Source organism: Lipotes vexillifer, unplaced genomic scaffold, assembly GCF_000442215.2.
Source record: "Lipotes vexillifer unplaced genomic scaffold, Lipotes_vexillifer_v1.1 scaffold560, whole genome shotgun sequence".
NCBI lineage: Eukaryota > Metazoa > Chordata > Mammalia > Artiodactyla > Lipotidae > Lipotes > Lipotes vexillifer.
In genome coordinates this window covers 243,834-263,171 of record NW_006792210.1, presented here as the reverse complement: position 1 = coordinate 263,171, position 19,338 = coordinate 243,834, and the positions used below count along the sequence as shown (strand labels likewise).

General features: G+C 44.8%; 1 protein-coding gene across 1 annotated transcript; it reads left to right on the top strand.

Moving 5' to 3' along the window:
- The first annotated feature begins 8,319 nt into the window (after positions 1-8,319).
- Positions 8,320-11,251, top strand: SLC25A5 (solute carrier family 25 member 5). Its single transcript, XM_007465449.1, has 4 exons — positions 8,320-8,544; positions 9,582-10,068; positions 10,300-10,440; positions 10,836-11,251. The coding sequence occupies exons 1-4, from the start codon at positions 8,434-8,436 to the stop codon at positions 10,991-10,993; spliced, it is 897 nt and encodes a 298-aa protein (XP_007465511.1). The 5' UTR covers positions 8,320-8,433; the 3' UTR covers positions 10,994-11,251.
- Positions 11,252-19,338: the final 8,087 nt, after the last annotated feature.

Genomic DNA, 19,338 nt, shown 5'->3' with positions numbered 1-19,338 from the left:
GCTGACTGTTAGCAAGGAAATGGGGACTTCAGTCCTACAACCACAAGGAATTGAATTCAGCCAACAACGTGAATGAGCCAGGAAACAGACTTTCCTCTAGAGCCTTCAGAAAGGGTTGCAGTCCTGCCAGACACCTTGATTTTAGCCCAGTAAGACCTGTGTCAGACTTCTGACCTCCAAAACTGTAAGATAATAAATTTGTGTTGCTTAATCCACTGAGTTTGCGATAATTTGTTACAGCAGCAATAGAAAACTAGTATACCAGAACACTATTGATAATCACATCAGGGTAATAGGCATAAACCTGGACTGTCCTGGCCGAACAGGACAAGTCTGTAGTTCAGGAGGGAGTGGTGGCTGGAGGTAGAAAGTTGGGTGTGGTCAGTAGATAGATAGCCTTTAAGCCAAGAGACTGAAGGAGACAACTGAAGCAGACAACCAAAGAAGTGGATGGAAAGAAACTCCTGGGGGGAGGGGGAAGCAACAAGAAATGACACTGAGGAGATGGTGGCTAAGGAAAGGCCTCAAGATGTGGAGGAGCTGGAAATCTTGTACCCTGCTGTTGGGAGTGTAAAATGGTAGGATCATTTTGGAAAACAGTCTGGCCATTCCTCAACTGTTTTAACACGGAGTTACCAAATGACCCAGCAATTCCACTCCTAGGTGTCTACCCCAGAGAAATGAAAACATATGTCCACAAAAAAACTTGTACAGGAATGTTTATAGCAGTGTCATTCATAATAGGCAAAATGTGGAAATGACCCGAAGGTCTATCAAGTGATGAATAGCTAAACAAAATGTGATACGGCCATACAATGGAGCTACTTAGCAATAGAAAGGAACTGACTATTGACACACAAATAAAGCATAGATGAATCTCAGAGTATATACATTGATATATCAAGTGAGAGAAGCCAGATGTCCCCATTCCCCAAAAAGGGTACCATACTATATGATTCCATTTATATGAAATTCTAGGAAATGCAAACGAATCTATAGTGACAGAAAGCAGATTAGTGGTTACTTGGGGAGGGATTACAATGGGACGAGAGATAATTTAGTGTGGTGATGGATACTGTTCACTATCTTAACTGTGGTGATGGTTTCATAGGTGTACATGTATGTTAAAAAGTATCAAATTTGGGCTTCCCTGGTGGCGCAGTGGTTGAGAGTCCACCCGCCGATGCAGGGGACACGGATTCGTGCCCTGGTCCGGGAGGATCCCACATGCCGCGGAGCGGCTGGGCCCGTGAGCCATGGCCGCTGAGCCTGAGCGTCCGGAGCCTGTGCTCCGCAACGGGAGAGGCCACAACAGTGAGAGGCCCGTGTACCACACACACACACACACACACAAAAGTATCAAATTTTATACTTTATGTAAGTTTCATTGTATATAATTATACCTCAATAAGACTGATATTTTGTTTTGTTTGAAGCAGTTACCCAGGGATGGAATCCATCAAACGCTTTCTAAGTCTGCCCAAAGGGGCCAGAAACAAAGTCCTTGATTGGGGGGCGGGGGGGCTTCAAATGCTAGGCTGAGGAGTTTAGGATTGATCCACTAAGCAAAAGGTAGTCACTGGTTTCTTGAGGAAACCAATGATGTGATGAAAACTGGATGTGAGCAAGATTGTTCCAAAAGCTGAAATAGAAATGAGAGACTAGAGACAGGAAGATTGGCCAGCAAACGAAGGGCACTGTTTTCTCCTCAGTGATTACACTGGTTTGGTGTGGGGTTTTTTTTTTGTTGTTGTTGTTGTTGTTTTTGTTGGTTTTTGCTTGTTTGTTTGTTTGTTTTTGGCTGCACCGCGCGTCTTGCTAGATCTTAGTTCCCCGACCAGAGATTGAACCCAGGCCCTCGGCAGTGAGAGCACTGGAGTCCTAACCACTGGACCATCAGGGAATTCCCCTCAATGATTACACTGTAAACACAAGTGTGATGTTACAGGCTTCCACACTGCAAATGCAAGCCCGGTCTAAAAAGTGAGTGATTTTTCTGGGGTATCTCTTAGAGTCTCAAATCCTCCTTAAATGGTCTCTGATATGGTTACCACATTATAAGTAGGGTCCTTACCTGGGTTAGAGAACTGGCTTACCACCCTACTTAAGCAGGGATGGAGTGATTTGTTCATTAAAACTCAGAGTTAGTCAACCTAAGTTAGTATTTTTCTTTTTTTTTAAAGATATATATTTATAGGGCTTTTTAAAAAATTAGTTAATTTTATTTTTGACTGCATTGGGTCTTCGTTGCTGTGCGTGGGCTTTCTCTAGTTGTGGCGAGCGGGGGCTACTCTTCATTGCGGTGTGCGAGCTTCTCATTGCAGTAGCTTCTCTTGTTGCAGAGCAGGGGCTCTAGGCATGTGGGCTTCAGTAGTTGTGGCACATGGGCTTAGTTGCTCTGTGGTATGTGGGATCTTCCTGGACCAGGGCTCGAACCCGTGTCCCCTGCATTGGCAGGCGGATTCTTAACCACTGCGCCACCAGGGAAGCCCAGTATTTTTCTTAGTATTAATAAAATCTAACATGTATTGAATGCTATGTACTAGACTGTTTATGCATATATTATCTCATTTAATTGTCCCTATAGTCCTTCAAGGTACAGGTACCATTATCATTCCCATTTTACACCTGAAGTCATGGAAGTCTGGAGAGGTTAAGCAACTTACCCAAGGCCTGACAGCAAGTGGCAGAGCCAGTATCTGAACTCTAGCAGTTTGGCTGCAGAGCCCACCCTCTTGACCACGGGGTCAAATTACCTCTCTCTTACTTTGTCCCAGATACCCAAACTCAGATGCTCAATCCATTCAATCTTATAGATACAAAGGAATAGAGCCACAGAATCTTAGAATTAGACGGGTGCAGAACTCTCTTCCCAGCCAACATAGCAATCTCGTCTACAGTGTCCCTAACAAGTGGTCATTTTACCCCAACTCTTAACATTTCCAGTGACAAGAAGTTCCCCACATCGTAAAGCAACCCATTCCACCTTTAAGTCGCTCTTTTGTTTGTTTGTTTTGTTTTGTTTTGTTTTGCCACACCATGTGGCTTGCGGGATCTTGGTTCCCCAACCAGGGATTGAGCCCAGGGCCCCAGCAGAGAAAGCACAGAGTCCTAACCACTGGACCACCAGGGAATTCCTAAGCAGCTCATATTTTAGAAAGTTATTTCTTGTTCAGCTGAAGTCTACCTTTGTGACACTTCTACCAGCTGGTGTTGATTCCATATAGAACGTCTTTTTCTCTTCCACCTGACAGCCCTTAAATTATCAAAACAGTCATGATGGTCCTCCTTCACCCAAAGCTCTTTCCCAGTTAAATCTCTCTCATTCATTCAGCCATTTCTCATAGGACATGATTTGCAGGTACTTCACTTTCCTGACTGCATTCTTTGAATATGTTCCAGTTTGTTAACGTCCTCTTAAACATGGCATCCAGAAGTAAGCACAAAGCTCTATGGGCAGAGAATGGACTTGAGGACACGGGGAGGGGGAAGGGTAAGCTGGGATGAAGTGAGAGAGTGGCATGGACATATATACACTACCCAATGTAAAACAGATAGCTAGTGGGAAGCAGCCGCATAGCACAGGGAGATCAGCTCGGTGCTTTGTGACCACCTGGAGGGGTGGGATAGGGAGGGTGGGAGGGAGACGCAAAAGGGAGGAGATATGGGGATATATATGTATGTACAGCTGATTCACTTTGTTATAAAGCAGAAACTAACACAACATTATAAAGCAATTATACTCCAATAAAGATGTTTAAAAATATATATACAATAAAATAAAATGGATAACCAACAAGGACCTACTGTATAGCACAGGGAAGTCTGCTCAATATTCTGTAACAACCTAACTGAGAAAAAAGTTTGAATAGATACATGTATATGTATAACTGAATCACTTTGTTGTACACCTGAAACTAACACAACATTGTTAATCAACTGTACTCCAATATGAAATTAAAAGTTTAAAAAATTAAAACTTGGGGGCTTCCCTGGTGGCGCAGTGGTTGGGAGTCCGCCTGCCGATGCAGGGGACGCGGGTTTGTGCCCCGGTCTGGGAGGATCCCACATGCCGCGGAGCGGCTGGGCCCGTGAGCCATGGCCGCTGAGCCTGCGCGTCCGGAGCCTGTGCTCCGCAACAGGAGAGACCACAACAGTGAGAGGCCCGCATACCGCAAAAACAACAACAACAACAACAAAAAAAAAAGAAATTAAAACTTGGGGAAAAAAAAAAAGCTCTATGGGTGGACCAGCAGAGGCCCAAATGGGACTAAAAGTCCCCTGATCTGTTGATGACCATCATCTTCACCCAACTCAAGACTCATCAGCATTTTCTGGCATTGCCAACTCACAGTCAAGTAAGGCCCTCTTCTTTTTCACACATGCTCTAGCTCCTTATCCTTAAATGTCCTGCACTAAATAGAGCATTAGAAACCTTTATTGTGGTCCTTCCCATTTTATAAGCCTGGGTTTATGCTGGACTTTAGCCCTTCTGACTCAGTTCCTAGAGGTTTGTGATACTCTTTGGTCTTTGTCCTTGGAAGCCTAGCCCTCACTGTGTCATCTGTATATGTACTTTCAAAATTTGAGCTCATCAGAGGATAACCTGGAAAGGGCATTTAATTCATTAGATATCTCTCCCTTTTTAATTTCTCATTGGAATTTTTCCAAATTGTACAGGTCTGAATTTTACCTTGGGAATCTCTCACCCTCCTGAGCTATCTTTCTGTTTGGAACTTGGCCAAGAGATCACGTTTATCTTTTCTCTGATCCTTCTGAAGTCTAACACACACACTCCACAGGTTAGTTAACCTATCTGACTATGCCGAGCATTCTTTTGTTTGACAGATCCAGACCAGTCAGTCTTGGTCAGTTTCCCTTAGATTCCTGTCACTTTTACTTTGCTAACCAGATCTTCCTTATTTATTATCAGGATTAAGCCTAGTTTAGCAAGTTACCTCATTGCTTCTTCAGTGTTCTGAGAACTGTAATTATCAGCAAGAGAGTATAGAATTTATCCAGTGTGTTGCTATCAGAATAATGAAACCTACAGCAGATATTCAGATGGTTTGTCCCTGATCAACATTTCTAGTCTAGGTGATGGCTTTATGGAGTACTATTCATAGCTTTTATCTATCTAGGCAATCTCTAGATATACTTCCACAATGACAATCACTTTCATCTCTCCCTTTCATTTTCATGGAATGCTTTTCACCCTCCCACCAATGAATTGTTCTCCTTCTATATGGTATCTCTCTGAACCAGGTTTACCCTTCCTTTTTCTGATGCCAGTCAGAAGTCCCATTCCATCAAGTTTGAACAATACCTATAAAATTGTGTTTTCTTGCTTGTATTGACATTCTACATTCACTTTATTACCCATACTCTGGGTGTGTTAGTACATAGATAACTGAGGCCTTAAGTATCATTTCTGACCCTCTTCCTTGTTTTTTTTTTATTTTATTTTATTATTATTATTTTTTTTTGTAATACGCGGGCCCCTCACCGTCGTGGCCTCTCCCCTTGCCGGACGCGCAAGCTCAGCGGCCACGGCTCCGCGGCACGTGGGATCCCCCCGGACCGGGGCACGAACCCGTATCCCCTGCATCGGCAGGCGTACTCTCAACCACCGCGCCACCAGGGAGGCCCCTCTTCCTTGTTTTTTCTGAGAGTTACTAGGCACTGCCTTAGCTTTAGTTTCTCCTTCTTAATTATATATGTATTCTACACAACTTCCAGAACACAACAGTTACTAACACAGAGCTCCCACTATGTCTCACTGGAGGAATTTGTTTTTGATGAATTGACTAGCCATATATCATTATCAGCATCATTATCATTGACATTAGTCTCTATTTTCCTGGACTCTTGCTACTGGTTTCTTTTTTTTTTCCTTTTTTTTTCTTTTGACTTTTTCATTTTTTTAACTTTCAGAAATAAAAATGTTGCCCCCAAAAAACCAGTATAAAGAATTTCCATGTATCCTTCACTCAGCTGCTCCAAATGTTAACATCTTACATAACCACTATAACTAAAAGTACTATTGGTAGCCTATTATTAACTAATCTACAGATATGTATCCAAATTTCAATAGTACCATCAATGTCCTTTTTCTGGTCCAGGATCCAATCCAGGATCACACATTGCATTAACCTGTCATTCTCCTTAGGCTCCTTTAATCTGTGACAGTTCCTCAGTCTTTGTCTTTCATGACCTTGACACTTTTGAGAACATCTGACTCCTTGAGGTACACCTGGTCACTGGCAACCAGGAGAGCTCCAGCTCACAGTAGATTTAGCAAAATACCAAGTCATGACATGGACTCGCTTTTAAATGTATTTCATCTTCAGTAAAACTACACTTAAGCACCCAAAGACTGAAAAGGGACAAGTTCTATGTAATTATTTGATCATCTTTTTGTGGAGAGAGAGAAATCTAACAGAACAATAAATGTGGAGGTGCTTGAAACAGTAAAAGAGCTTTGGACTAGAATATGGTAGGGACATCATGCTCAAAGGGAGTAGCAGATGTGGCCAATGAAAGGTAGAAAAAGGTACATAAGTGATGGTGAGGTGGGTCAGAGTAATTAATATTTGAATAAAAATGCATTTATCAGAATGTCAAGAGTTCAGACTAGAAAGGTTTTGAATTGTATTTTGAAATGCATTCTAAAACCCACCTCCCTCCAAACAAAATGCTCCAGAGATTTTTTGTTTTAGCTGTTCATTCTCTCACCAGTAGAGGTAGAGGATTGGCTACCGCTTTCAGAGAACACACTCTGTCACTAAAATTGCACAGCAAGGTCATTTCTGTATCCAGCTGCATTTCTATTATTATCAGCTAACAAGAGCATAGCGGCCTCTCGAGAATACAGGTCAAAGATAGCCCCCAGGATCAACAAAGCTGGAGTGAAAATTTCACTTCTTTGAAAACTTGCTGTGTGTGCTCAACACTTCGGATTGCTGGGGTTCTTGGGAAGACTAAGGAATTGCAAAGTATACTTAGAGGAAGGACCTGACATTCCTGGAGGAATCCTAGAATTGGGTCCTTTAACGGGCAGATCTGGAGAAGGTGGGAGAGGGCAAGAAAGTAAAGTGAGGGGTATGCCACCTATGTTTTCAGTGTGCTGGGTACCTAGGGCTCAGCTGCAGTTGGAGTTTTCAACAGTTATCCTTACTTTTATAAACATGGTTGTGATTACTTACATAGGATTTGTGATAACACTCTCAGCTCCTGTTCTGAATCTGAGGGAGTGTACTCAAGCTAACAAGTAGGTTTTTAAGGACATGTGTGGCAAATGCTCCCCCAGTGCAGAGATTAAGGGACTCAGTAAGCACTTGTCCCTTGACACAATGGGTGTCAATCTAGTTCTATTGATTCCTCTAAACTTTTCTGGAGTTCAGGAATCTACTCAATTCAAGAGCACTTTACCTGGGGTCCAGGCACCCAAATGCCAGTCTAATTCACACAACCTCTTAACCTTAACGGTACAACCTCTATCTTTGGCTTCTGGCTAAAATAATTTCTCCACCCACTACTGAGTTCTTTGGACTCTCCTCTGCCAATTCCCGGCAAGATCTCTGTTAAACTGCATTTGCAAATCGGGGTCTGGGACACGCTGACGGTGTCCCAGCTCTGCTGTTCCCCAGTTTCCTCTAGCGTCACCCGTCAAGCTCCAGGTCAGTGCTAGGTCTAGGGTGAGGACAGTGAGGCACTTGCCTTGGTACCAAATGTAAGAGGGCTCTAAACAACTCAGTAATCAAGACGAATGATTATTTTAATACACTATTTTTAAATATCAAAAGGAATACAAAAATCCATGATAAACAACGTTTCGAAATTTATAATAAAGGCAGGCTCCCATCTTGCACTCGTAGGGTCCTGCCTCACTTGCCTCACCCTCATTCCAGCCCTGGGGCTCCAAGTAAACTTTATTTACAAAAACAGGCGACCGGCCAGAGCTCCATACTTTGTCTACACGAATCTTTCTTTCTTTAAAATATTGCATTAAATATTATTTATCTTGACTACCAAGTTTGGGAGGGGGGTGTTTGTTCTTTGGAGTCGCCTTAAATATCGCGCCTCACCCTTGTCCAGGCACGTCGCGACCTCCCCTCCCTCCGCGCCCCCAGGCCTCCCCCAGGGTCCCGCGTCCGGGCCGGGTACTCTCTGGGGCCGCCCCTTCCTCGGGCCGGGTCAGGCGCTGCGGGCGAGCCGGGTAGACGCGGAGGGCAACCGGTGCCCGACTCCATGGCTCCTCCCTCCGCGCGCTGAACCACTCAGCAGCCCCGGCGTCCGCCCCCGACGCCGGCCGCCCTGGCGCCGGCCTCCCCTATATAAATCGGCCATTTGCTTCGCTCCGCCCCAGAGCCTCGGAGTCCAAGCCGGTTTCTTACTGTTCCCGCAGACGCCCGCCTCCTCTTTCCTTCCAACATGACAGATGCCGCCGTGTCCTTCGCCAAGGACTTCCTGGCAGGCGGAGTGGCCGCGGCCATCTCCAAGACCGCCGTAGCGCCCATCGAGCGGGTTAAGCTGCTGCTGCAGGTACGTCCCGGAGTCCGAGAGCCCGACCAGGAAGTGGGGGGAGGGGGTCGCGCGGGAAGCGGTGCCCCAGGGCCTGGGGAGAACGAACCCTCTGGACCAGTCCAGGGAAGTGGCAGCGTGGGAGCAGGGGTGGCCGCAGGGTCGGACCAAAAGGCAGACTTGAGGGAGATGCTTTAGTGATCTGAAGTTCAGGATCTAGGAGAGGGTCAGGGGCGGAGGGTCGGGGGAGGAAGCCCAGGGCCTGGGCATCCCGGAGGCAGCGAATTCGGATGGGACAGCCCGGGGGTGACTGGCTCCCGGGCCTTGAGGTCAAGGGCTAAGCCTGAAAGCCGGCACTGAAAAGAGGGACACCTGCCCTTACCGAAGACCTCAAGGTCGCGGCAAGGAGATAGCAGCCCCGTGGAGGCCGTGCGGCCGGTGGAGCTGCCTCACAGCTGGCCGCCGCGCTCTGACCTAGCCGGGCCGGAAGCCGGCGCAGGGAAGCGCGTGTCCCTTCTGCGTCCTCCTCCGCGCAGCCGCCGGCGCGTCCCCGCGGCCTGGCGGCCTGCGCGGCGCGCTCTCCCGCTCCGGCTCTAGAGGGCGCGCCTGCACGGGCGTAGGGGTGGTGGCCCACGGGTCACCTCCAGGAGAGGAGGGGGGCCAGAGCGGGAGGGAAGCCGCTCCGGGGACCCTGAGGCGTAGGCCACGGTCACCAAGGTGACTGCGCCCGACGTGGGCCTCGCCCTGATGCTTCTGAACCTGTGTCTGAGGTAATGACTTTTCTCCGAGGCCTAAAGGTCATGGGTCCGCTTGAAGGTGCCTCCTCCCCATCCAAAGGGATGGAGGCTTAATGCTTCTAAGGGTGCAGATCACCTCTTCCACCTGTGACAGCGTCAGAGGTTTGGGGGGCGTCCAGCCTGTGTGACATAGAAGACTAGATTTGGGGAAAGTGGGAGCCAGCTAACCTTTAAGGGTGTCTATTGAGATGATATAATCTCTTCCCTTTTCCCTTCTCCGTGGTTATAACTCTCCCTGTTGGCCTCCTCCTTATCTGTCAGGTGCAGCATGCCAGCAAGCAAATCACTGCAGATAAGCAATACAAGGGCATCATAGACTGCGTGGTTCGTATCCCCAAGGAGCAGGGAGTCCTGTCCTTCTGGCGTGGTAACCTGGCCAATGTCATCAGATACTTCCCCACCCAGGCTCTCAACTTTGCCTTCAAAGATAAATACAAGCAGATCTTCCTGGGTGGTGTGGACAAGAGGACCCAGTTTTGGCGCTACTTTGCAGGGAATCTAGCATCAGGCGGTGCCGCCGGGGCCACATCGTTGTGTTTTGTGTACCCTCTTGACTTTGCCCGTACTCGTCTAGCAGCCGATGTGGGCAAAGCTGGAGCTGAAAGGGAATTCAGAGGCCTTGGCGACTGCCTGGTTAAGATCTACAAATCTGACGGGATTAAGGGCCTGTACCAAGGCTTTAATGTGTCTGTGCAGGGTATTATCATCTACCGAGCTGCCTACTTCGGTATCTATGACACTGCGAAGGGTAAGTTTGCTGTGTGCTTCAAAACTGTGTTCTCATGAGATCATTTATAAGATTGTTGTGCCATCCTAATTTTCCAGGAGCCAGAGATTTCTTTGTAATTGCTGATGGAAGCCAAGGTCACCCAGTACAGCCCTTTGTGTACAGATGAGATGTTGGGGATGAGGGAATGTGGCAGACAACAAGTCAGGAGGACTCTGCTTTCTGGTCAAAGTGTCTCTTTTCTATCCTCAGGAATGCTTCCAGATCCCAAGAATACGCATATCTTCATCAGCTGGATGATCGCACAATCTGTCACAGCGGTTGCTGGGTTGACTTCCTATCCATTTGACACAGTGCGTCGCCGCATGATGATGCAGTCAGGGCGCAAAGGAAGTAAGTTCCGCTTGAGCAGAAGACGAAGATGTGGGCATGGAGCATGGGCACAAACTAGCCATGCCTGTCTTTGAAAATGGCAATCTGTTGAGATCGCAGATGGGGTTGGTTGGTCTGTGTCTACTGCACAGTTGCCTTTGAGTGGGCCCTTTGGGTGCTTATGCCCAAGAGGCATCCATGGTATTAGAGATTAAGACCAGCGGGTAGTCTACATATCCCTGTTGTTCTCTAGTCACCAGAGTAAGATTTCAGTGTTGCCCACACTAATGTGTCAGTTTTGGATTTTTAAAAACTGACATTAGCTCTTAGAGGTGGGGCTCTGGTTTAGTCTAGTTAAACCTAAGGATATTTCATCAGCCTCAGGTCACCAGCTCCTTGTCTTTTGTCCTTTGCAGCGGATATCATGTACACAGGCACACTTGACTGCTGGAGGAAGATTGCTCGTGATGAAGGAGCCAAAGCCTTTTTCAAGGGCGCGTGGTCCAATGTCCTCAGAGGCATGGGTGGTGCTTTTGTGCTTGTCTTGTATGATGAAATCAAGAAGTTCACATAAGTTATTTCCTGGTTTTTCTTCTTCTGTGAACAGGCATGTTGTATTATATAACATATCTTGAGCATTCCTGACAGACTGTTGGCTGTCTATTTATCAATGGCAACTATTTACTGGTTGAAAATGGGAAGCAATAATATACACCTGACCAGTTTTCTCTTAAAGCCATTTCCATGACGATGATGGGACACAATTATGTTTTTTATTTTAGTCACTCCTGATGAAATAACAAATTTGAAGAAATAAAAAATACCTGAAATATAATTTTGTTTGTGGTTTATTTTCATATAAAAGTACATTTTATAATTTAGTAAGTGCTGTGTTTGAGTAAAATGCTACATGTTTGATAAATGCTACAGTATCTCCTGAGATGAAGAGCTTTCTTCTACTTAGCAAAGAATAGCTCAGTCGTGTGACCCATCAACATTCCCAATACATTAGCAAAGTGAAATTCAGACCCAAAGCATCCAAAAAACCATTGGTCCATTGCCTGTGGACAGTCATAGCTGATGAGCTTTCTCTAAAAAGTACTATGTACCCACCTTTCCTATCTTGTGGTTATTAATCAAGAAATATAAGCTGAATTGTTCACTTTAGAATGGTGGTTCTATGAATTTCACCTCATTTCAACAGAAGTATTGTAAAATATAAGGTGGTAACAGCTAGCAGCTTTTGTCCAGTTGCCTTCCCTCATCTGTCTTCACCTGTCTCAAGTCATTTTAATTTAATCCTGTTCAAAGCAGAGGATTAGAGCTGGCACAGTTACATGGTGCTGAGATGGCAGTGCTGTTAAAGATTATGGAGAGAGCTGCCACGACCTCAAAACTCATTTTACAAAGAAAATGGAGCATCTGAATCTTGCCTAACATGCAAATAAGCCTAGTCAATGGAGGACATTTGTTTTTTTTTGGATAAACCCTTACTTGGGATCCATGTGAGAGTGTTTGCAATTTCTGTAGCTCTTGATACGGCCTCAGAAATCCAGTGGATCTTACCTGTAACACGAGATTTGTATGAAGAATAAAGCACCATGGCTGTCAAGCCACAACATTTCAAAGTAGAAAGTGATAGGATAGGTGGTCCATGTGCACAGGTAAAACATTCCTGAGGAACATCTCACACACTGGCATGTTTAAGTGCCACTCACAGACGGGGTCTGCATCACAGGCATTGGTGCCCAGGGGATCGTAGAGTTTGTTATGTGTCCCCTGGCCAAGCACCTTAATTGTAGTATAGCTTAGTTGTTGAGAACTCTTCACAATGTATACATATCGGATCGTCAAGTTGTATACCTTAAATATATACAGTGTTTACGTGTAAAAGGTGTGGTAATAAAGTTGTTAAAAAAAAAACCCCAGAACTCTACTGGCATCAGGCCTGGATTCTGCCACTTGCTCTGCTGTTGGGTAAGTTATTTAATTTCTCTCAGCCCCAGTTTTCCTCATCTATAAAATGAGAATAATAATGCCTGCCTCCGAGGGTTGTTTCAAGGATTAAAGAATTTATGCAAAGCATCTACCATAGAACATACATAATAAACACTCTATAAATGGTAACTGTGATAATCATTACGAGACAGTTAAGGTTTCAGGGACTCCAGAATCGGAAGTACCTGGATTTGAATCCTGGCTCTGCTGCTTATTTAGCTGTGTGGCCTTGGGCGAGTCACTTATCCTGGGTCTCAGTTTCCTCATCTGTAAAGTGGGGATTTAATAGTGCTAGCCATATTTCCTAGGGGTGTTGGGAGTGAGGGTTAAGTAACATAAAGCATGTAGAGCAATCAGTATGGCGCCCGGCATCTGGTAAGCACTCTGATGTGAGTTTTTCATAATCAGACATCCATTTTGTTGAATGAAGATCTGCCCAAGCAGAGAACTACTTAAAAATGAATTCAAATCCACTTTTCTTTCTCTGCAACAGCCTACACATACTATTTTTTGCAGAATTTATATAAAATAAACTTCAGCTTAGGTCTTTTTCAGAGAATTTGTTCCTGAAAGGGGATAAGAGGCTCTCCACTTAGGGCTGCAAACCACAATACAAGAGAACCCAAGCCCCCTTTATGGTTATTACAATAGATGTGGACTCACTGAGCTGGCAGCTATTAAAATAAACCTAGGACCGAGCATTAATGATCAGAAAGAAAGAAGTGGTGCTTCCTACAATTGGGTGGCTGACAGATGAGGTGTTTTTTTTCCTCTCTCTCTTTCTATTCTTGTTGTTCAATGATTTTTGAAATTTAATTTAAAGACAAAGTGGTTTTAATCTCTCCAAGCTGTGCAGGATAGTGCTATAGAATTCATTATGTCCATTATGCTCATGCGAACATTGATGGTACACAATCTTAGCAACCCCCTAATTTATGCCGTTGTTTTGTTACTATTCAAAGCCTAACAGGATCCGTGAAGCCTGATTCCAGGTGAGAGAGCCAGAATACAGGTCAGCTCGCACACAGCCATGCTCCCCATTCCAGGGGCCACTCCGCCCAGTCACTGAAGGCGGTGTGCTCCGGGTGCTCCAACCGCTGGAGAAAGAAACGAGGGGTGTCTCCCCACAGGGACAGTTGTCGTGGATGGTAAGTCATTTAAGTCATTATTTTTGTATTAAAAGAGATGCAGATACGTTAGAGAGTCTATTGCACAATTTGAATGTGTTTTAAAGCTGCAAAGAGAGTTCTTGTGTATAGAGGACCATTTCTGGCACTGCCCTCAGACCCCAGGGGGAAACCTTTCAGCCTTCTCTGCCATTATGGACACTTCAGTAGAAAAAATCTTAAAGTATTGCTGTACCGGATGCTAGATTTTCAAGCGTCCGTGTTCCTGTGGTAAATTGCATTTCTCCTGTGAAGTTTGTGAGTATAGTATTTCTAATTTGATTTTTTAGGTTTTCAACACAGTATCTGTACATGGTCATCAAAGTTGAACAGTAAAAAAAAGATATAAAATGAAAACCAAACATTTCCCTGTCCTCCCTCTCCCATCACTAATCCCCCTCCTCAAAAGTAACCATTATGAACAGTTTCTTGTCTATCCATCCAAAAAAAAAAATGTAATGCATCTTGTTGTAAGAGTAGCTGATTTGTTTTTATCTGAATCATATTCTGATTGCTTGGATTCAAAATGGCATGATTCTTTTAGACCGGTGTCAGACTGTGGACATCAGGACTCACAGACGCTGTCAGAGGCAGGAGGGTAGGGAAAGGGTAGCTTCTGGACTCTGAGCAAGGATTTCTAAGTATGACCTTTTATTAAAACGTTAAAAGGAAGCCAGTACTTTCCTTTGCGCTTTTAGCTTTGGTCGCTGAGTGACCCGGGGGCAAGTCACTTTTCACATCACAACCTTAATTTCTCCTCTAAAGTCCTTCCAGTTTAGATGTTCTCTGGGTCCATCATTTTTACATAAAGCAGAATCTGTGAAAGGACTGTGATTAGGTGATTGAATCCTTCCAGAGAACATTTTAAAATATCTATCACAGTCGTAAGTGAATAGTCTCTGACTCAGAACAGTCATTTGCAGACTGTGTGGGTGGGTTGGCGTTGGCAAATAAAATTATGAATGTAAAGATTTACATTAATTTCAAGACCAAGAAGCTGAGCAACAAAATTACAGCTCAGAGTTTGGGTCAAAGGTGGTCTGATTTACCTCAAAATAATTAACTTCGGTCTTTTCAGAGCCTCATTTTATTATGTGTAATGTGCACTTCGGTATGCAGGTGGAGATTTATTGGAACAACAAATATTGGATGCTACAATTTCTGGACACACACAAAAATGCCTTGCGGTCCACTCAGAATGTTTGGAGGAGCTTGCCCATCATTTCAGCCATTTGCTTTAAGTGCAGGTGAACAAATTCAGATGCATGGTGTTCTTCTTAGCCAAAGGCTTAAAAGAGCCTTTGGTATCCCGGCAACAAATATAAACAATGTTCAAGTGACAGACTGGGCAGTATTTTCACTGTTCCCTCTTCGGAGACACAACTGAGTGACATGAAAAGAGTATTAATCCATGGTTTTTCCATGACTGTCAGTCGAAGTGGGGTCTCATTTTGATGGTGAGCGTCCATCCTGGGATTTCATTTCCTTGTGTGACTTTTGTAATGCAGGGAGGAAATTTAGCACTGTTGAGATTTAAGGGAACTTGTGGGATCTAATCCCCCAACATGTTTCACCGTCTCTAATGTTTTCACTCCCACAGCGGAGATAGTTGTGGCCATAAAGACATAACTGTGCTAGACCACTCTTGACAGATCAACTTCGGAGGGCCTTGTGTTTGGGAGTGAAAAGGGCAAGTCTTCCGTCTAAATGAGCTTCCAATGCCCTGCTGGGTGAGGAGCAAACATACTCTCTCATGGCAGAGAGAGACATGCCGCAAACCTAACGATGCTTCAGCCTCGGAGCCACCCCCTTGCACGGGCCCCTTTCCAGCCCTGGGAGGCACCGTGGCAATATATTCATTTGGTCATCTGGTTTTGTCAAATGTTCAAAAGATATGTTTGTGTTTTTTAAAAGAGGGCACCCAGATTATATCTAACTATATAAACTGATATCCCCACAAAACCTGCATCTACTGTACCTGCTGGTGGAGCTGGAATAGAAAAAGGAATTTGGAGGCAGCCCTGTACATCAGGCAGAGGTGTTACCCAGGTCTGGGACTTCCTTGTCACCTGGTCTCCCCACTGCTCCCCATCTTCCCACTCAGGACTTGCTCATGAGACTCTTTTGGACTAGAGGTCTCATTTTCAAATACCAAACTTTCTCACTTGACAGCTGTGCAATTTTTTGTTTTTTTTGGCCTTACCACTCAGCATGCAGGATCTTAGTTCCCCGACCAGGGATCGAACCCGTGCCCCCTGCAGTAGAAGCACAGAGTCCTAACCACTGGACTTCCAGGGACCTCCCGACAGCTATCCAATTTTTACTTAACTGCTTTGTGCCTCAGTTTCCCCATCTGCCATTCATGGATAACAACAGTACCTACCTCATAGGAATAGTGTGAAGATTAGCAAGGTTGATATGTGTAAAGTTCTTAGAACAATGTGGGCACCCGCTTTACACAGTTTTGCTATTATTATGACTGTTATTGTTTTATTGGAATGCTTTAAATGATTTTTGTTTCATTCATGGGAGACTGATGTAATGCATTTATCCCTGACCTACAGATTTCTGAAACAGTCTCAAGAAAATGCCACATGCCCTATAGACAGTGAATCACACACACACACACACACACACACACACACACACGAACAAAGCAAAGGTTGTAAAGAAAGAAAAGGACACTTGGAGTGGACTGAATAGAAACGTGGTTATAGTGGTAATCCTGAACTCTAAGTTAGAGCACTTATTTTACAACACTGACTATTCAAGGGAGCAAAGGCCAAAAATAAATCCATCCTGCCTCATACCCAGACCCCACTGCCCTGCTGGCCCAGGGGCACTATGGGATCACCAGGGTTCCCTTTGCTCTTGTAGTATTTCAAGGAATCCATGAGGTCCCGGCCTGATTACCCAAGTCTATGATGTGACTCCCTAGGGAAAGAAGCTGCTGCGGAGAGGCAACACACCAAGACCTTTGGAAGCAAAAGATATCCTTTCACTTTTGCAATTAAGTTCAGGAATCAGGAGTCCCTTTGTTACAAAAATTGAGACTTGTAGTGGGCTTACCCTAGAAGTGAAGGTCAGGGGGTAAAAGTGCTTGCGCTTCTGGGTAAAAGCATGCTGTTTGCCAATTAGGATTTAAAAGCTGGGAGTTTGGCCATTGAAATTGTAATCCCACTTCAGCTCCATGTTTCTCTGTCTGTCTTGGGTCACATCACACCTCATCATGGGTTAGTGCCTCATTTTGTCCACCAGGAAGATTGGGAATCAACTTTTCTTGTTTGGGTTACAATACCATTTGGTTTCTTTTTTAAAAAAATTTTTATTGAAATGTAGTTGATTTACAATGTTGTGTTAGTTTCAGGTGTACAGTAAAGTGATTCAGTTATACACACACACATATACAAATATTTTTACAGAATCAGATACAATATCATTTCTTAAGTCTTCTACCGAGGACTGTGGCCCTTTTCAGAATTTGTAGATCTAGACGTATTGGGTTGTTAAGCCTGCTTCTGCTGATTAAACAATCGATACAACCAAATACCATGATTTCTCTAAAACTACAGAATCAGGATCATAGCTAATTATTTTGACCTCCTATATGCCAATGTTGTGCTAAGCACTTTGCATGGGTTAACTCTCCTGGCCCCCTCAACAGCCCTGAGAGGTAGGTATTGTTATTAGCTCCATTTTACAGCTGATGAAACTGAGGCTTAAAGAGGTAAGGTAACGTACTCTGAGCTGTCCTTGACTTTCAAAGAGAACCTCAAGGCTATCCTGTCCAACTACTTATTTTCAGTCATGAAATATATTAAAATATGAAAGCTGGCTAGTTTCAACAACAGACAAAATCCACCTGACAAATATTCAATTAAATAGAAATTGTAATAACCAAAGCACTGTTTACAGAGTTCATTTTTAGAGTATGGGTTATTTACTATTCCAGCCAATTTAACAATTATTGTTTAAGAATAATTACTTGAACCTAAAGCTACATTTGATTTTATTCAAGTTTCCCTAGCTTTTCAGGACAGACCCTCCTTTTAAATTTATTTTATTTATTTTATTTTTGGCTGCATTGGGTCTTCGTTGCTGTGCACGGGCTTTCTCTAGTTGCAGCGAGCGGGGGCTACTCTTTATAGGGTGCGCGGGCTTCTCTTGTTGCGGAGCACAGGCTCTAGGCGCGCAGGCTTCAGTAGTTGTGGCACATAGGCTCAGTGGTTGTGGCTCATTGACTTAGTCGCTCCATGGCACGTGGGATCTTCCCGGATCAGGGCTCAAATCCGTGTCCCCTGCACTGGCAGGTGGATTCTTAACCACTGCACCACCAGGGAAGCCCCCAGACCCTCCTTTTAAAAGGAGGCACTGAGCAAGCGCCCGTCTAATGTTATTTGCCTGAGGCTGGGGTTATTGGGTTATTGAGCCATTGGGTAAGGCCCAACCCAACTAACAGAACCACATGACCATGTGGTGTTTGGCGCCCCCTCACCTCTTGCCAGGGTTAGGGGTTGGGAGGGGCCGTCTCAGCAAAATGCTGACACCCCGGGGGTTGGTCTATTTTAGCTGATTGCACCAGCTATGGAGAGACAGTAACTTGTGCCTCTTGTCCTGCTACTTCCACTCATGCTCCAAAGTCCCAAACCAAGCTGCTTGCCATTCCCTCACCAGGCATTCACGTTCATATTTCTAAGCTTTGCTGTACTATTATGTGGACTACAGAAAAACGCTCAACCTAAAAGTCGTGAGTTATGTTTTATTCGGGGACCTTACTGAGGACTGCACCCGGGGAGACTGCCTCTCAGACAGCTTAGAGAACTCTGAGGAACTGTTCCAAAGAGGCAAGGGAGGGGCCAGGATATATAGGAGTTTTTGCTGGAAAAAAAAAATGTGGTTGAATATCAAAAGATTACTGCTAATCACAAAAACAGGCACCTCAAGTTAATGAGTTTAGCACTTTTCCATGTATGGGAAGATGCAAGAATCTGGGCTCATTGAAATCGTTCCTTAGATATGCATCTTAACTATCTATAGCCAGTATCCCATTTTTCTCCTTTCTGAATTCCCCTCAGGGTGCGCCGTGTTGGGCTGGGGGTGCAGCTGCAGTGGCTCCTGGCCTGATGGCGGGCAACATTCTTTGTTTACTGAAATGGCAGGCGGTTTTGTCCGCAGTTACACCCCCCCACCCCGCCCTCTGCCCCGCCCCACCTGCCCTTCCCTACCTCTCTGTCAAGGCACGGTCCTTCAGGACCCAGTTGCCATCACGCCTTTTTCTGCAAGCCTCCCCAGACTCCACTAGCCGGTGCTCGCTGCCCTTTCCTTTGAACTGCTAAAGTAGTCTACTTATGTCAGCTCCATGAGCCAAGGAATTTTGTCTGTTCAATTCATGGTTGTATCCCCGGTGCCTAGAACGGTGCCCGGCACATAGTAGTTGTTCAAGAAATTATTAAGCAAATTAATTATAATGTTTGTGTCATTGTATGATGACTAAGTATTTACTTGGCTGTCTCCATTAGGGGCTATTCTTGTTCCTCTTTACATTCCTAACATGGAGCAGAGAACTTAACACATAGCGGATGTGTGGTAAATGTCCATTGGAGGGAGAAATGAATGAGAGGATGAATGAATGAACATGTAAACTGTGCTCCTGCAGGAGTGAATATTGGTTGGATCCAGCATCTTGCTCCCTGGGAACGACTCTGCAGTAATAAATTGCACAGGGCCTTCTTTTTTTTTTTTTTTTTTTTTTTTT

Excerpts from the sequence above, each read along its gene's own strand:
- SLC25A5 (XM_007465449.1), top strand. The coding sequence starts at position 8,434 with ATGACAGATGCCGCCGTGTCCTTCGCCAAGGACTTCCTGGCAGGCGGA. Across the intron at positions 10,069-10,299 it reads TATCTATGACACTGCGAAGG|GAATGCTTCCAGATCCCAAG; the intron begins GTAAGTTTGCTG and ends TTCTATCCTCAG. Across the intron at positions 10,441-10,835 it reads GCAGTCAGGGCGCAAAGGAA|CGGATATCATGTACACAGGC; the intron begins GTAAGTTCCGCT and ends TGTCCTTTGCAG.